The 18,115-nt window shown below is 43.6% G+C and overlaps 1 protein-coding gene across 3 annotated transcripts in view; it reads left to right on the top strand.

Annotated features, from left to right (window-relative positions):
• Positions 1-18,115, top strand: part of RGS6 (regulator of G protein signaling 6) — a 236,182-nt gene that overhangs the window by 197,240 nt on the left and 20,827 nt on the right. For all 3 annotated transcript variants that reach the window (XM_065754747.1, XM_065754749.1, XM_065754748.1), the window contains exon 15: positions 6,258-6,444. In XM_065754747.1, the coding sequence (XP_065610819.1) occupies positions 6,258-6,444 (187 nt within the window). The remainder of the gene's footprint in view (positions 1-6,257; positions 6,445-18,115) is intronic.

The raw sequence follows: 18,115 nt of genomic DNA on the forward strand, positions 1-18,115 counted from the left end.
AAGCTGCAGTGACTGGCTGGTGCCAAAGTGTGAATTGGTGCTACACTCTCTTCATTGCTATCTGCAGCAGTCTTCACCTGCTTATCATTAGTCTGGAAGACAGGCAAGGATCAAGCATGTCATTTGACTGCTCCTAGGTACTGCAGTATCCAGCAAAAAAAAAAAAAAGAAAATACTTTTTTTGCACAGTCTACATTGAGTGGCTGAGGCTGTGCTGTGGTGCCTTGTCAAGCACACAGATGGGCACAGGGGCTGTCCCCTTCCAAAAGACCACATAGGTGTCTGGCAGATGCAGACTGAGTGCTCCTAGTTTCACTGTCAGAATCATACCTGCCCAAGTGACGAAGAAATCTGCCACCAGCTGAATATGCAGTTGGTCTGCTTTTGTGCCTTCGCTGGCTATGAGGTTTGGTGCTGCTGTCAATTTATATCAGTTAGAACTTAATTGCACAGGCTTGAAATTTATATTTTGTTAAACTTCTTTACTTCAACAGTCACATGCATTAGTAAAGCATGTGCTTTACAATTGCCACTTTATTGCAGTCTGCTAGTGCGTGAGATCTGAAAGTGAAATTTCCCAGAAAGTGACTTTAAATGACATTGGAACTGACTGTCATATTTATCGTTTTTGCTTGCCCTGGGAGAAATATAAAAAGCATGGCAGTAGCAAAACAGTGAAAAATCAATGCGCTTTTATGTTAGTGACTTTTAAGAACTTGAAAGTTAATTTTAAGATAAACAGGGAATTGTTGGAAAATTACATTAATGAACTTGACATTGTATTGCTGAACAGGTACTGAACTTGTATGTTCTTAATGACTACACTTATGTATATTGGTGCTCATTTGCAATTAAATTGTAGTGATGAAGTGCCAAATTAATATACCATATTGAAATGCTCCTCAAATGGGTTTCCTGAAATATATTTGGGGTTGCACTAATGAAATCCAGCAGGTTTTACCACTAGTGGGTGTCCCCCAGGTGCATCCTATTCAAACAGATCGAGAAATTTTCATTATTACAAAGCAAGAATTTACCTTTCTCAGTCAATCAGAGCTGCTCCTCCTGCGGATGTGCATTCTTGTTGGTTATGAGAAAGCCTGTAGCCATGGGAGGCTGCAAATTAGCGGGCTGTGATGGAGATGTTAAATTCCACGTCCTTTCTGGAAGACTCTGGTATCATTATTAGTTAATATTGTATCACTGCTTTCATTCTTACGGTATCATAACCATGATACTGGCAAATGTGGCATCATTATGACCTAATACTGGATCAGTATTAGTAGGCCTGCTTGGGGCTGTAAATAATAATTAACAGAACACAGAGGTAGAAGTATTCATAAAGAAAGCTGGAGAAGGTTGGATTGTTAAATGCTGAGAAGCAGAAGGTGGCTCCCTAAGGTTCAGGTGTGGCAGAGAAAGCTCCTGAATTCTCATTAAATGTACATGGTAGAAAGGAAATCAACTGCTGGATGCTTAAACATGCAAGCAGGGTTTAAGTTATGCCCAACAGCAAGGCTGGAACCTGTCTCACCTAGGCAGTCAGCTTGATAGCACATGCCTTCTGCATCATCCAGTATAAAAGTTCCCTTCAGTGTGAGAGAAGCTGAAGGGTAGTCAGTGGAACACCAGGGAAGGATTCATTTAAACTTTAAGTGAAAACAAATCTAAACGCAGCTAAATTACACCATAAAGCTTTCCTTATTCTCCAACATTTATAAGTCTGAGACTAACCCAAGTGACAGTGCATGGTAGGCAGCTACAGCTAAGTGAGATGCATTTACCCAAAGTCTGGGAAGCTGTGAGAAACTTTCTGGGGGCACAGCATGTAACCCCTTGCTAGAAGAAATTACTTCTGCAGGTGTCTGTTAAAGCCCCCCTTCCTCCCAGTAACAGCCTGAAGATGTGGGAATTGTCACAGCAGTGACATGCTCTATCTTGGGAGCACCAGGTAGACAGCTGTTAATGTTGGCAGGAGTCCTGAAGGCCACTGTGCCATCCTCAGGACAGATATGTGAAAGTGACTGCTGGAAAATCTAGAAATTCCTGGTGGTGCTAGGAAGCAGTTTTCATCATGTGTCCAACTGACAGTGTGTGTTGACTGTAATTCAGCAGTATATCAAAGGGACCAAATTCTGCCCCTGACCAAAGTCCCAGGCTGGATGGTGGTGGAGCATTTCCATGTTTTCCTAGCTGAGAAAAATCAGTGCTGGTGGCGGTCTCGAGAGAGACACTGCCAGAGACAGCAACACACCAGGCTCTGTGACCCCCCAGATCTCCTTCCAGCTGTGTTTCTGTGTTTTAATATGCTTGTAGGATCATGTCCACCAGTCTCCCGGGCTTGTCTGAGCCCTGTAACTTATTTATTTACTGTCGGTCCATTATTTATGTGAGAGGAAGAAAGCCAGGCAGGTGGGCATTTTTCTCTCTGTTTTAACTCTTTTTCTTGCTCTCTTCTCTTTTCTGTCTCTGTTGCTGTCTCATCTACAACTTGTTTTGCCACTGTTCATTTTTGAAGTACCCAAAATATAGCAAACAAAATGAGAAAGCTTCAATTAAAAAAAAATAAATAAATAAGAGCCAGCAGAGAGTTATATACATTTTTCATCTCCCAGAAATCTCATGAGACACCTCGAGATAGCTGAGATGTTCATCTAACCAGTGGACTGATTTTTTCCCAGCTTCAAAGGGCATCAGCTGGAAGGAGAAAGCTAGGTGGGAATGTGGGACATGTTAATTTTACCCAATGGGAAAGAAGACTGCACACCTGTTTATGGGCCTAAGTAGGGAACACATGACACTTGATAGGAATGTGCTGTAGAGCTTGCAATATAGCAGCACGGGTGTTTTGTGTGCTATTGTGAACATATGTTACAAATGGAGCTACATGTAAAAGAATTTTATCTGCAGAAAGCATTTCTATGTTACGTGACATCTAATGGATGAAACAAAATCTTGTTGCCAGATCTTTTTTCCTTTAATTTTCATCAAGAAATGAAATTCCAGGATATTATGGAAAGCAGACCTATTAAGCAAAGAGAAAAAGTACCTAAGCCCATGCTTCTACAATGCAAAACCATGCTCCTAGAAAGCAAAACTGTTCATAGTAAGCTGGTTAACTGTTCTGCAAGCTGTTGCTGAGATCTGGCTGTAGCCATTTCCAGTGCCTCAGGTAACACAGGTGATGCAGGTGCCCTGGCACTGATGCCCTAGGATCAGGGTTCAGTCCCTGCTGGCCACCAGGCGGCATGGGCGCTCCATGGCCGAGAGAAAGCAGCAGGGTATGAAGAGATTTTCTGCTGCTTTTGCCTGAGAATCAAATGTACTCATCCAGGAGACCTGAGCCTGGTAGCTGCATCTCTCCACTCCAGCTGTTGTTTGTGAGCAGAGCCGTTTCTTGAGCTCTGCGTGGCTTTTTTCACTTCTTGGAGCACAGCAGGTGCTGTTTAACCACAGAGAGCCACATCCTGTCCCAGGGAAGAGAGAGGGCAGTGAGAGGACCTCATGGCTCAGAAGAGGGATGCCCAGCCTGGGAGAGGAGGAGGGAGGACTGCCATGGGGAGGCAGCAGGGTAGTGGGCGTGTTGCTCCCATTCCTACTGCACAGCACTTGCTGGGAATGCTGCAGTAATGAAAGAGCAAGGCTGTGCTTGTCCCTAGCACAACCTCTCTGAGACACCAGTCTCAGCACTCTGTTTTGAGGGCAGCTTTCTTCTGGCTTCAGCCATCCCACATTCACTGCAGCCATCAAGCTATGCAGGAGTGTGAACATTCCACTGTCCCCCCTCCTCACCCCCAGTCTGTGTTGATGTGTGCTTATTTTGCACCTTCACTTACCGTCCCAGCCATGATGTTAAATTGATGGGTTTTATCTTGTTAAAAGGAAATGAGAGCAAGGCTGTGACTGATGAGGGATGCAAGATGGGCTATGAGGCAAGAAGAGGGGAACATGGTTACATTTCAAACCAAGAGTCACTCCAGAACTTTGCTGCCAAACAGGGGCATTGCATCCTGCCCTGGGATGATTTTATAGCACCATCTTCATGCTGGCAGCCTCTCCTCAGTCTCCAATCATCCATATTTTGTGTCTGATTCAATTTTGAAATTCATTTTTGTGTTGCACCATACCTCGAGAGCAGCCTCAGGCCTTCCCCAGCAGCCTTTTTGCTGAGGGCATCTGCAAGCTGCCCACAGCACTCCGCAGAGGCAGAGCAGGCATCTGCAGCTCCAGGAGCTCCCTGTGCCATGAGGAGTCTGCATGGGATAAAGCGCCATTACAGGATATCTCCCACGAGTGACAGCAAGTTAATTACATGTTGGATGAGACTAGAATGCTTTATGTCTCTGACACCAGCTTAGGACACCATATTATCAGCCTTCTCCAGATCTAACATTCTGTTTTGTAAAGGGCAGAGAACCTGCAATCAGGGCTGCCTTCCCCCCGGTGCAGGCAGTTCTGGGCTGCTCCTGCTCTCCTTAGGGCACTGCAAGGGAGGACATGGGCGGATATTTCCCTCCTGCCCCACACAACATGACTGCCATGGGTCAGCTCCCAGGGGAAGGAGGAGAAAATGCAGGATCACCTACTGGCTGCTCATGGGCCTGGGGCCAGCTTATGCTCCAGCATTTGTAGAATTGACTCGGGGAGTGTGTTTGCTCTTGGAGCTAAAATTCAAGGTAGCCACTGTGTGTCTGCACCCATCCTGGGTTGAAATATCTTCTGCTCCCTTATAAGTGCTCTAGAAATGCAATAGGAAGCCCAGCTTATGCATTTAATTCAGGATGGGTTCTCAAAGCAGAGAATTTGCCTGGGAGTCATGGCTGTTGGGCTAAGTACCCCTCTTTGATGTTCCCTGACTTTCAGCTATGAGCTCAAATGAAGAGCTTTGAAATTCCCACCAAGGCAAAAACCCCCTTTGCCTTGAAGAGGCCATTCAGCCTTGGGCATGAATACACAGTTGCTTGCAGTAAGAAGAGCTTGTTCTTGTTAGCGTCAGGTTGGTTTAGTTGGGTGGTTTTCAGGCTGAGCCAAATGGTTATTAAAATGGATGGTGCTCCTGTGCTGGCAAGCTGTCACTTCACAGTGTGCCTGCACGCAGCCTGCCTCACAGGCTCCTGGGGCAGAACATTTTCTATCTAGCCAAGTGTTAATCTTAAAGTGCCCCGGCTACTCTGGGTTTATTGCGATTTTTCTCCTTCATGCCTTTTCTGCATTTGCAAGTTACCATCACACCTGCAAGTTAAAGTTTTCAGTTATTTTTTTTTCCAAATAGGCCCTTTCCCTCTACTGCAAGTACATGACAAGGCTAAATGATTGGCAGCCTCCTTTGATAATGATCCCTCCATGTTTCTGTGGCAGCACCAGGAAACCCTGCTGCTGGCAGCCAGCCTAGGGGACAAAGCAGCACAGGAGTCACAGAAACTGCTGGCTCCTCCATCCTTCCCTTACTGCCTGCAGGGTTTTGCTTTAGAGTAGACTGCCTCATCTTCCTCCCAACATGGGGGAGCATTTGCTTTAGTTCTAATAGTCAGGATGCCAGTAAATGATTTAAGATGGGAAATGAGGCTTTCAGTTAAAGTTCAACTCATTTATTTGGTAGTCTTCCAAAATTAAAAGTGGGGGACACATAATTTTCAAGATTGTGCAGCAATTTCAGCCGTCCTGAACAAGCAGTGACCTTGACTCTCCCTGCAGAGCACAGTGGCATGGGCATAACTGGGTTCTGTATTCATCTCTTCCCATGGCATCCATCCGAATGCTGGTCAGTTTACAAGTCTGAAAAATAAAAAGGAAAAAAAGGAAAAGATTTCTCTAAATTTTGGTGCCACAGCTTCACCCAGGAAATGATATGAATATTAAGTTTGTTGTTCTCCATTTTGCATCCCCTACAGACAACAGATCTTGCTGGCAGAAATTACCAGCAGATTGCAGTGGGGTGGTGGGAAGCAGTTAACGTTCCTCCTCCAGCTGCATGGGCTCTTGAGGTTTCCTGCTTGCCTGCCTAATGTCACACTTCTGCAGAGATGGTTTGTATAAGAATGCATTGCTTCTTAAAGTCACTTTTCTGATCTTAACCACATTGTAATGGTTTGGTGTAAAGTATATCACACCTTCCCCCAGAGTCATGCTAAATGGAGAGTCTTCTGCAAATTCAGCTGACATCTGGGACTCTGCCCAGGCTTATCAACAAAATCTTATCTAAATCTCTCTCCTCTTGTCTTATAAGTCTCTCCCATTTTCATTTTTGCCCACTACAGGTTTTGGTTGGCTGTCCAAGATCTCAAAAAACAACCTCTTCAGGACGTGACCACCCGAGTGGAAGAAATCTGGCAAGAGTTTCTAGCTCCTGGTGCCCAGAGTGCTATTAACCTGGATTCCCACAGCTATGAAAAAACAAGCCAAAATGTCAAAGACCCAGGGAGATACACATATGAAGATGCACAGGTTTGTTTTTTATTTTATGGAACTACTGCTAATAAAACCCTGAGTTTTACCATGATATTCCACTGCCACATTGTCACTGCTCACTTGTAAGAAAAAGGAGAGAGGCACAGTTGGAAGTGACTTTGAGGGTATCTATTCAAGCTGGGTAAATGATATTTTCTTCAAATCTATCAGCTATTACAGGCTAATTCTCCTCTGGGAACAAATGTTCCAAAATTTACAAGTCTGCAAGGCACAGCGAGCTGTAGCCATGTCTCAGAGAAAGCAAAGATGAAAGAGTGCTATAAAGTTCACTTGGGCTCTCTGTACTCGTTGTCAACAGTCTGTCACATTTTCAGAATGGCTGATATCATATCAAAATTCTGATTAATACGCTTGCTCTATCATTTATTCATTTATAGCTAATTATATCTTTTCAGCCAAACACAGCATCTCCCTCCGATACAACTAGAAACTTGCTTCACAGACAATGCCTTAGAATAACGTTAGGACAGTAAGCAATGCAGTGAGCTTAATCCTTCCCTCCTAGGGGCCCCATATTTATCAGGGAAATTTTACAGATAAACTGTATACTGAAAGTGCCTTTAGGAAAACAGATAATCTGTGAAAAACCACTACAAGCTAGGATAAAACAGCATAACCTTCTGAAAAAGTGAAAATGTCATTTTGTAAAGGCTAAAAAAGGAAAAAGGAAGAACAAATCTTTTGGCTAATATTAACAGGGATGCAATTAAAAGACGTTCTCCTTAAAATCATTTTTTATCAAAAGCATGTAGTAAAATCAACAACAAATGAAAAGAATCCTTGTTCTTGTATTTTCTTTAAATTGGTGTTCAAGGGCAGTTCTTCAAAATACTCTGCTAACAAAATATTTTCATCTCAGGAGAGATGTTGAGGACCACTTATACAAGGTTAGGCAATGAATTTTTCAAACCAGCATCAAATACTGTATTTTCCTGAATGCAATCCTGCTCCTTAGGGCTCGCATGGAAGGAATGTACACAAAGTCTTAAGGCAATCCCCTGTGAATATCAGACAACATAAATGTTCTTTTTAAATCTGAGAGACAGAAAGGTATGAAGATGTTCTGGCTAAAATATATTTTATTTTGCTTTGCAGTTGTAGTGAACTAGAACTTGTACATGTTTACATTACCTGGAAAAAAAGAAAAGAAAAAGAATAAAGGGAGATGATGATAAAATGCTGGCTGAAGAAGATAGGTGAATAATGGAGGAATTAATTCAATTGATAAGTAGAAGAACAAAGAAATAAGATGGATGTTTAGGCAACAAGAATTTAATCAGAAGACAACACTAAGGATTGAGGCTTGAACTGATCAGTTTACAGTGTAATTGCCATTCAAAAGGGAATTGATGAAATAAAGCCATAGCTCTTGCAGTTAGACTGCAGTTTTAGCTTCTTGGGTTAATTTTATTCCAGAGGATTTATATGTTGACTGCTGTCCTCAGCTCATCTCTTTTGTTTCACTGAAACAAATACAAGGCAGAGGTAGACCTTCAGGCCCCGCTATGGTCATCTCAGGGACAGAGTCTGCCAAATAGTGATGGAGAACCCTGCTCACCTTCTTGTGCATCATAGTGGGCTCTGGTAGCTATGCAAAGGCCAAGATATCTGTTTCTGACTGCCTGACCAGATAGCTAAGAAACAGAGATAAACCAGACTTTGCCAACATGTCTTGTGCTCCAATGGAAACTGGCACAATATTGGCTGATACTGCCCCACCTGGAGAGGGACCACTCCTGTTCACGCCTCCACTTCATGGCAGCCCATGCAGGTGCCTCATGCAGGTCAGGTACCCTCCTGGTATCTCTGCCCATCAGCCCAGCCACCTTGAAGACTCTGTTGCCTCACAGATTTGCAGCAGTCAATAGCCCAGCTGCCTTATCTTGGCACACTGGCACCAGGAGCTCAAGCTCACACACACATCCCACATTCCTAGGGATTCAACCAGATACAAGTAGTCAAAACATCCCGCTATGGGAGAGAAAATATAAGCATTGTCCTGTCCTGTGTAGGTTTAGCATGGAGGAAAATAACTTAAATGTCCTTGTGAATAAGGGACAAGAAAAAAAAAATCGTTTACTGAACAGGACATTCTTTGAATGCCTGCAATGCAGGAACCCTAAGACTATGAGGAAAAAAAAAGGGTTGTCTGGACTGAGAAAAGGAAATTGCAGCTTCTGAGATGGAAAATAGGACAAAGTGATGTTGCATTGTAGCCCATGGGCAGACCTGAGAGATCCCTGGAATGTCAATTGTGTATAAAAAGCATTGAGAATTAAAGCATTGGGAAGGAGAAGGTGCAGCAGAGCCCAGTATACATCAGGCTAGTGACTGCCTGTTAGCTGTAACATTGATAACGAAGCATCATCTTTTATCAGCTGTTTAACAGTCTACAGGGATGTGATGCTTAGTGTAACCTTGGCTCCCAGCCCCAGAGAGCTCTCCCAGATGCTGTACAACCATGAAGGCCAACACAGAAGGCAGTAGAGATAAATCTGGTCAGACAACTAGAAGAAAACAGGGAGAAAGAGGGCTCCTGACAAACATCCCTCTCACTTGAAACCTGTGCATCCCAAGGCCACTCCATCTTTGAAGACAAATGGTCTCTGCATTCAAAAAGAGTGATACAGAAAATCTGAGCTCTAAATACCCTCAAAATACTCGTAATCTAACTTGACATTGGGGTGCATTTATTACTGATGATAGAACTCATCCCTTCAGCACCTTCTGTTGATTTGGTGCTGGACCCTTCCAGAGGAAACCCTACCAACAGAGCTGATTATTTTCTGCTCTTAAACAACTGTCCACTGAGTAAAATATTATAATTATTGAACCATTTTCACTTGGGAGTGAAGCAGCTTTTAATACATGGGGCACCATCGGGAAAGGTCAGTTCAATTAAACAGTGAACTACTTAGCAGGATCGTTGCTCCCACAGGAGTTATCAGCATCACTGAACAACCCCTGTGGGGCTCTGCAATATGAGGCAGGCACAGCCAGCTTTGGAGAGTAAAGAATCTTTGGTCCCTCTAAATGGCCTCTTTTGGCTGATGAAGCTTCTGAAGTCAAACTGATTTGTCTTTAACATGAGAGCTCAGAGTTGTGAGTATGATAATTGTGGCTAATCTGCACAATGTATTTTTTCAGTATTTTTTTCTTCACTCCTTCAAGCATCATCTCCCCGCTCCTGAAATGTTTTTCTACTCTCAGAAAGTCTTTAACCTCTGCCCCAGTTCCATCAGTGCCACAGACCTTGGCATTGTGAGCTAGTATTGTAAGGATGTATTATGTTGCCCGATACTGACGTTTGCTTGTAGGGACATTTGTTGGTAGGCTTCAGAGCCAGGCATACTAGAATAAGGTAAGCCACGCAGATGTCTTTGCAATTACTTTTATGCTTGCTTTATTTATTTTTCTTCTATAAATAGTGTTTTAGAAAGAGGTTTCTTCACCTGAACTAATCAGCTGTTGTTTCTGTGAAGGTGATTCGGGGAAATTCAGTTCTAATCTGGGTTCTGTTAGGGATTTTGACTGCGCTATGCACATCCTTAGCTAATTCCTGAGCAGATTTAGACCACAGTGCCAGATTTCGGGCTGTTCAAACCAGAAACGTACCTAACCCAGATCTGGGCCCAAATCCTGCTGAGTCCTTGCAGGATTTGTCTGTGGTCAGTCCTCAGTTTTCATTCTGGTGCCATCAAGAAGCTGTGAGTGTTGACATAAGGTAATGGGACCCTACTGAATTAAAAAACAAATTCCAAGTGAGAGCAAGGATCTCTTGGAAATGGAATGTCATTTCTACCAAGAAGGGAAAATAAGGAGTGACCTTTCTTCCACTGACTTTGTTTTTTCAAGCATGCATAGGATGTGAAAGCAAGCATATAGAGCAGCATATGCATAGTGCCTATTCACCAAGCATACAGAACTCCTTTTGTAGATGTTCAGCTAAATCACAGCACGGAAGGAAAATGTGAAAATAATCATTCATTGTATGCATCTGGATCACCTTTCATGTAAGAACTCAAGGAAAGATTAGTGGTATTTTCTTAAAGTTTCACCTAGTCACCCCAGTTACCTGTATGTCTGTCAAGGATGGTAACTTGGGATAGAAAACCAAGCAGTTATGGTTGGCAATATGGGCAGTCAGAAGGGGACATGAGGCAGACCCAGTCACCCTGCCCTGAAGGGTGGCTTCTAGTGGCCCTGAGCCAGCACTGCTCAGTTTACACCACGGAGATTTGAAAGTACTGCTTTGGGGTATGCACAGAGCATGTGCGTGCACATACACACACAGTGCCCAGTTCTCTTTCAGGCCTTTGACACCTTGTCACTGCCTAAGAACAGTAGAAATTACACAAGAATTTGGGGGCTTTATTTTCTTCTCCCCTTTTGGTTCTGATTCTGTGGGGATGGAGGGGAAACTCTTTGCTTGCAGTGCTCTCCAGTAGCTGCAGCCTTCACCAGAAGCCTCACTGTTGCTGTGTATTTGTTACACATACAAACAAAAATGCAAGTTCTTTCCCTGTGGATTCCCCAGAACAACTTACATCTAAACTGAATCTAAAACCAGGAGTCCCACAAATGCACCCAGAAGAGCAATTAGATGCAACGAAAATAGGAAAGTGACCATGGAGGGTTATGCTGGTGTGTCTGATGCTGCACAAAGCAGGAAATGAAAGGCTTGAAGTAGAGGTCGATGTAAGAGCAGATAGTAAGTGTTACAGCTTTCCTGAGACTTTTTCCTAAATGTATATACACACTGCACATCAGAAAGTACTTTTTTTTTCTTTTTAAATCTTTGGTTTTTTAATTAAATTTTGTACTTTAATAGTCATGTTATATGAAAAACTGTCTTAACCAGCAACTTTTGTCTTTGCCAGGCATCTCCTAACTTCAAAAATACCTTTGAATGGATGGCATGAGAAAGCCTCCGGCTCGCTCAAGAATTGAATTTAACACTCGGGCTGGTTCTCTGGGACCCCTGTGTCAGCTCTGTGCTTCTGGGTTGCAAGAAACAACCGTTTCTTTCAAAGCAAGAGCCTTTCCTGTTCATGTGGAAGTCAGGACATAGCTGACACTATTCTTTCTCCCAGGCAGTGAGCAGAAGTTCTTGCAAATGCATTCCTCTCCTCCTGAGGAGCCTGGACTCCACAAATCTACTTCCTGTGGACAGTGGATGGGCACTCATAGATATAAGTCAGTTCCGCACCTGTCCAACCCACATACTGCAGGAACAGTGCAGTCTAATTGTGCTAAGGCTTGTTAGTTCTTGAAGAGTTCTTCTTCCTTATTAAAAAAGTAATCATCTGTAGGGAGATTTAATAGCAATGCATTTCATATCTCTTCTTCTCAGACCACAGCAGGTATAATTGTTGATCTTATGCTGTCTGAATTGCTTTAATCGTTATAGATTTTGATATCTATTTGTAGCATGGACATGAAAAGTTTGAACTCAGTCACTTGAAGGCTTGTCCAAGGGGATATGGCAGTGTAGCCAAAATGCTTATGAGACTTGGAAGGCAGTTTTTGTATCCAAGATGTATTCCCTGTGTCAGCATCCAAGCAAGATTGGTCATACTTACCTCAGCATTACCACCCTTACTTAGAAGCTGAATGCTGCTAGTTTCTGTAAGGCTGCATCCTGCTGTCACTAGGGGACATAGATTGCCCCAGTTTAATTTCTGCTGGGGCAAGGATGCTGAATGTTCCTTCTTAGGGCAGAACTCAGCTTTTTGGCAGGATTTTCCCTAAAAAATGAAGGAAGAAAAAGCTACAGCCTTGCGAAGATCTCAGTCAAAAAGTTGAGTAGTTTTGTCTCATGGCTGTACCGCAGCACATACAAGAAGCGCAAAAAGCCATCTTTGTTGCTGTGTCTCCTGGGTACTGCACTGTTTGGAAAAGAGACACCAGTCTTCCAAGAGTTACATGAGATAGTCCCCCTCCTCCCAGGCAAAACCTGTTCACTTGGGCTTTTTGCCAGTAGCCAGGATTTGGCCCACATTGTGAGAATCAGCCTCTTAGCCACGATCATTGTTCTCAAAACCTAAAGCTGCTCATATAGAGTTAGACTCCCGGCAGCCCACTCTGGTCTCCCTGGATAGCCCTTGCTATATTTAGGACTAAATCCTCCTGCAGTACCAAGCTGACCCCTAAACTGTACGGTGCTTGGCAGGGCTCTGCCTTCTGCAGTGCGTCTGCCCTGGCCTCAGCAGCACTGCAGCCCCCTCTGTACCTCTGAAGGTATGAAGCAAACCAGTTGTCTCATCCATTTACAGAGGAGCCAGGGCTAAATTGATGTGTTACTTTTATCAATGCACTTTCGCACGAAAGATTTACATTAGGCTTCTAACTTTGTATCTACAGGGCTAAACAAAGGATTTCTGTGTATTACTCAAAATGAGCTCTCATTGCTTACAGTGATTTCTCCTGCTAAAGCTCCTTTACGTTGCTGTGCCTGGTGTAATTTCATTTGGGGTCTGAAGAGAGGTTTTATGCTTTTTAGATTAGCAAGGAGGTTAGTCTATGTTACAGTATAATTATTCATCTTTTTTTTTTTTCTGTAGTAGTAAAAACAACTTGGTTGAGTGTGAAGAAAATACGCCAGCTAAAACTGTGGGTGTAAATTATTTTGTCACTTAAATAACTTCAGAGAGGCCAAAAAGATATTGCTCAAATTTTCCAGAGCAATTCATACTCAGGCCAAGACCCTTAAGTGTCACTTACCAACCTGAAAGGTTTATTTTCTAAACTATAAATCAGGCAAGCCCAGAACTCCAGCAGCAGCAAGAGCCATTTTAGGTGGCAGTGCTGCTGGGCACTGCTGGTTAATGTGGGCTGGTTGATCAAAAAAGCACTGCACCATCTCTGGCAATGACACAGCGCTATGTGCAGGAACCTGAATGAGCAGGAATTTGGAGACATGAAAGGGAATTGGGGTAAAAAACCCATGTTTCCCCACCTCCTTCCCACACTGACGTTTATCAGCTGGGCTTATTGAGGGGTGAAGGTCTTCTGAGTGCCTCAGTGTCTGCTACCAGCTGCCATGGCTTCCTGTCCCTAATTCAAGTTGCAGCTGTGGCTCATTGCATGCACAGAATGGCATCACCCTGTTTTCTCCTTCCCCCTACCTTTTTGTGTAGTGGGGACATCCCTTTGGGATGCAGACCCCTGGCAGTGCCTCAGATGGCCTCTGAGATCCCTCCCAGTGAAGGCCATGAGGCATTCACTGAGGCTTTGCTCTCTCATGCGTGAATCTGCTGAACATTCTCCCCCAGTGCACAGGTAGAACATTCATGACAGTTCACTGTTGTTTATTTAGTTGTTTTCTCTGCTTCTTTATATTGCTCTGGGGCTTGTGTTCAAATGGATTTGTCTGACATGCTGCAAATATGCCTTGCAGCTGGCTCCAGGGGCAGCAGCTGCATTTGCCTGCATGCAGTGCAAAGAGGTGTCCAGAAGAGCCTTACTGTAATGCCAGGTCTTGGTGGCAGGATGAAGGGGGGTGTGAGTGGGATAGCTACAGCAAGCAGTTCTTGACCCATTTGTGAGCAGCAAAATGGGGCATGGGGTTTCAGGTGACTCTCAACAGCTGTACAGTTATCCAGTGTCTATCTGGGGTTTGGGCTTGAGATGAGGAAAGTATCGTATATTTCCCCCTCATCCCCCTCACCATCTGAAGTGTACAGCTGTGCTCAGGCACAAGCAGGGAAAACTTTCCCTCAACAAGACAAAATATAAGGGCTCTCTGGAATCAAACTGGTATTCAGAGGTCATGAGAAAATTGTGCTTGGCCTTCACAACCACAAAACCTGCTTCAGACCTGTCACAAAATAACACAGTGGCTAAGAGGTGAGACCAGCCATGGCTGTGCTTAACCACCAACACGGCTATTTTAACACGTGCATATTTCAGAGGAAACAACCAAGATATTCTGCTTAAAATAAATGTTCTCAACAGATAACCGGCTTCTAGAGGCCTACCAGGTGCTCTGTACAAGCTGGTTTGCTTTGTTATTTTTCTGTCATTCAGGTTTTTCCCACATATTTCTCAGTGCTCACAAGGTCCTGCTTGGCTGCTGCCCACTCTCCTCAGGGTCACTGTGCTTTGCCTGTGATGGGAAGGGGGCCCTGGTCACATTGCAGCATGTTGATTGAAGCAAGTGCAGCTTTGAGGCGTTTCTGTTATCTCAGCCACCTCCCACATTCCCGTCTGGATTGCGAACTTTCTTCTATATTTTTTTTCCCATTCCCCTTTTGTCAAGAAAATTTACACAGCTTGTCTTTCATCTCCTTCCAGAGATAGGGCTTGTGAATGGGAACAAGCTGAGAGAGACGCTGGAGCTTATCAGTGCTTATTTCTCTACACTTCTGCTAAAGTTGAGGTTACATGTAAAACCATAGAAGAGGCATTTTCTGTGGTTTACCTGTCTGGATCCTTTCTCTGTTAATTCACAGAAGTGAGAACATTTTCCCCTTTCAAATTTATTGTTTGTCACAGTGTGATGGTGGCAAGAGGGATGGCACCTTGGCTCAGGACCCCAGGAGCACCACTGAAGACGGTCGGCAGTAAGCCCGCTCTATTTGCAGGAATCCTGTGAGGGAATTGTTAAAAATCACACAAATAGTTAATTTGCTTTGCGTGCTCGGGGAGCCAGTAATAATGAGCTAATTCCACTGTAACAAGCATGTTTATAAAATGCAAAGTTTTCTTAGTATAAGGATAAGAAGTCTTGAATCTATTGCCAGCAGCCTCAGGTATGTCCTGGAGCATGCATACGTGTCAGGTGCACCACTGGAGATGCTGGCTGCAGTCTTTGGTGAAGTTATGCTCCACCTCTACCACATGATAAAGAATTAAATCAGCTGCTCAGTAAATTAGAAAGTAAGAGACCAGAGGGTTGCAATGATCCCAAGTGAGTTAAAAATCCGTGATGCAAGGGAACAAGCCAATTTGCACATGTTGCACAAGGCAGCTAAATCTCTGCACACACCTCTGCTAATATGCCTGTTGCTCAGGCTGCCTCAAAAGATTATGCTCAGTTGCTCAACCTCGAGAAGCTTTCAATTTATTTAAGAAATTAGGAGCTGCTAAATGCTAGCAATAAATTCTGCAACTTTCTAGGGAGATTGCAGAAGGTATAACAGTAAACAGCTCAGTGACAAAGGATAGACTAGGCTAAGGATTAGAGCAAATGTCCCAGGCACCGACATTTCCTGTCCTGCAGCTAGGTTTGTTGTGTAACTGAGCTAAACGTGGACTGCAGCCACAGTTCTTCAGGAAGCTTTGTGGTGCAGTCTCAGCAGGGAGTTGGCTGCAGCAGTGTAAGCTGTCCTGGACTGTTGCAAATTGGAAGGCAGTCTTTGCTGACCTGAGCAGCTGGCTCAGATTTTCTCTAGGTGCTTCAAAAGTGAAGCACTATAAAATAAATGATCAGTGCATCATTTGTGCCTCCAGTGCTTCTTCAAAGCAAGCCCTTTGAATTCTTGCAATTAAGCTGTAAAGTTTGCATCTGAAGCATGTCCCTCCCTTTCCCTATGCCCAGCCTTCTTTCTTCATTAGCATTCAAAGCCTAAGAATTCCCTGTTTGATTATGTCGCTGGTGAACAGCTGAAAGGCAGCAGGGTTGCTGCTCAGTGATTCCAGGATATGGAAAACAGAAAAAATCCTGCATACCAGCTACCTACCTAGTGTGACAGTGGGGAGGAGTGTGCAGTAGTCTTCCTCTTCAGAGAGTGGCCTTAGCTAAGACTTAGCTAAGTGGCCTTAGCTTGTGGTTTATTTCATATCAGGGTCAAAGTAGTTTTTTCCTCCTTTCAACGGTCAGACATTGAGTTTGTACTGTTATAAGTTCAAATACCTGAAGCCATCTTGACATGAGCAAGACTGATAGTTGTTGCCGGCATGCTGGAGGTTTGTGTAGCCAGCAGTCTCTGCTCTGCAGTGCTCCTCTTTTATGTGCAAGCAGCTAATGTTGTCTGCTTGTGTGGCAGTGAAAACTGAGCGCTGTTTTTTCCGAAAATGTTATCTTTGCCTTTCAGAGCAGACCCTGTAATCTGACCAGTTAAGAAACCATTTGGAATCCAAAGGTAGTCAACAATTTAATCAACTTTTATCAACTTTAATCAATTTTTATCAGAACGTCAACCAAAATGTCCCTGTTGCCCATGGCTGTGTCTTCAGCTCTATGGACCCTTCCTCCCCAGCTCAGCATTGCTTCCACCAGCACCCTGCCTTACGGGTGCACTGGAGGATGACCAAAACAAGAGGGAGGCCCTGGGAGACCCCTCAGACTCATTGCTGCTGATGGGCTTCAGAGTACCTCCCCCAGGTATTTATCAGCTGCCCCACAGTTATGGAGGAGGAAGGAAAAAAGCCTTCTAGTTATACAGTTAGGGTTGAAGGTTTTTTTCCTTACTTAATTATGAAGAATACTTTGGTAGGAGATGGAGTCTCCTTCAGAAAACTTATAAGAGATAACAGTATGCCTGAAACTGGTTACCACGTGGTTGATTTAAATTAACTCAAGTTAATTTCTATTTCTATTGAATTGTTTGTATTGAAGTGTTTGAGAATGAGCTGATGCTGAAAATCATAATTCACTCCAGAGAATTATAAATTTGCTGATGACCATGCCCATGACATGCATTATTTTCCCTGTCTTCAGCTCAGCTCATGCTTGGCTTGCTCTGCCCTGAATAAAAAGGAGTGTCCCACAGTGGGTTGGGAAGTCCTTGGCAGTGCTGTAGATGATCAGCATGGAGCTGTGTCCTCACTTCTGTTTTTTTTCCTGCAGTGAGAAGGGGTCATGCTAGCTAGATGACTGTATACGAGCATGTCTTTTGCAAAATCTTGAGCTCTCCTTCAGATAGATTATGTCACAAAAATGGGTGTTTGACCGGTCTGAAAGCAACTGTGGAAATGAAATTAACTGGTAAAAAGTGTTCCGCACCGGTTTGTAGCTCAAAGGGTGCATTTTATTGTGTATCTCAGTATAAACCAGTGGTAGTTATGCCCCTCTTAGAACTATGCACTGAATAGCACAGGAAAGCTGAATGAGGCAGTTCTGTATGCAGACAGGTCATCGCTGATTGCCTGTGATGGTGAAGATAAGAGAATTTTGCTTGGCTTGTTAACAGTGTGAAATAAACTCTGTGACTTGTGTCTTGGTTGCTTGTTGTGAATTTTCAACTGCAATGGCTGTAGGGCAGGAGAAAATATTTTACGTTGTATAAATCAGTATAGATAAAACTGTTCATTAACTGTGTAAGAATGCTTCTGTGGGCAAAGTCTAAGAGAAACATCCAGGATGCCTGTTTTTCTTTTGAGCTCCTTTAATGTAATCTCAGTCCTTATTGGGTGAAAGTATTTTGATCTGATTTTCTTGATGTTTGGGATAATATCTATTTACAAATCTAGGGACAATTAGGAGAAGAGCTGATCAAATTAAAGAGTTTCCAGTAGGTAAGTAAAACTAAGCAAGGCAATGGAAGAGTAGGTCCTGCTGCAGTGGAGTACTCCTTTGTCAGTCTGAAGATGCACATAGGTAGAGGATGTACTCCAAGCAAACTAGTAGCAGCAATTTGACTCAACAGGAGACAAAAGCTCCTATGGAAGGGACTCATCTGACATAACTTTATACACATGATGC

This window comes from Cyrtonyx montezumae, unplaced genomic scaffold (assembly GCF_038088225.1).
Source record: "Cyrtonyx montezumae isolate F1298 unplaced genomic scaffold, pur_monq_1.0 scaffold_10, whole genome shotgun sequence".
Taxonomy (NCBI): Eukaryota; Metazoa; Chordata; class Aves; order Galliformes; family Odontophoridae; genus Cyrtonyx; species Cyrtonyx montezumae.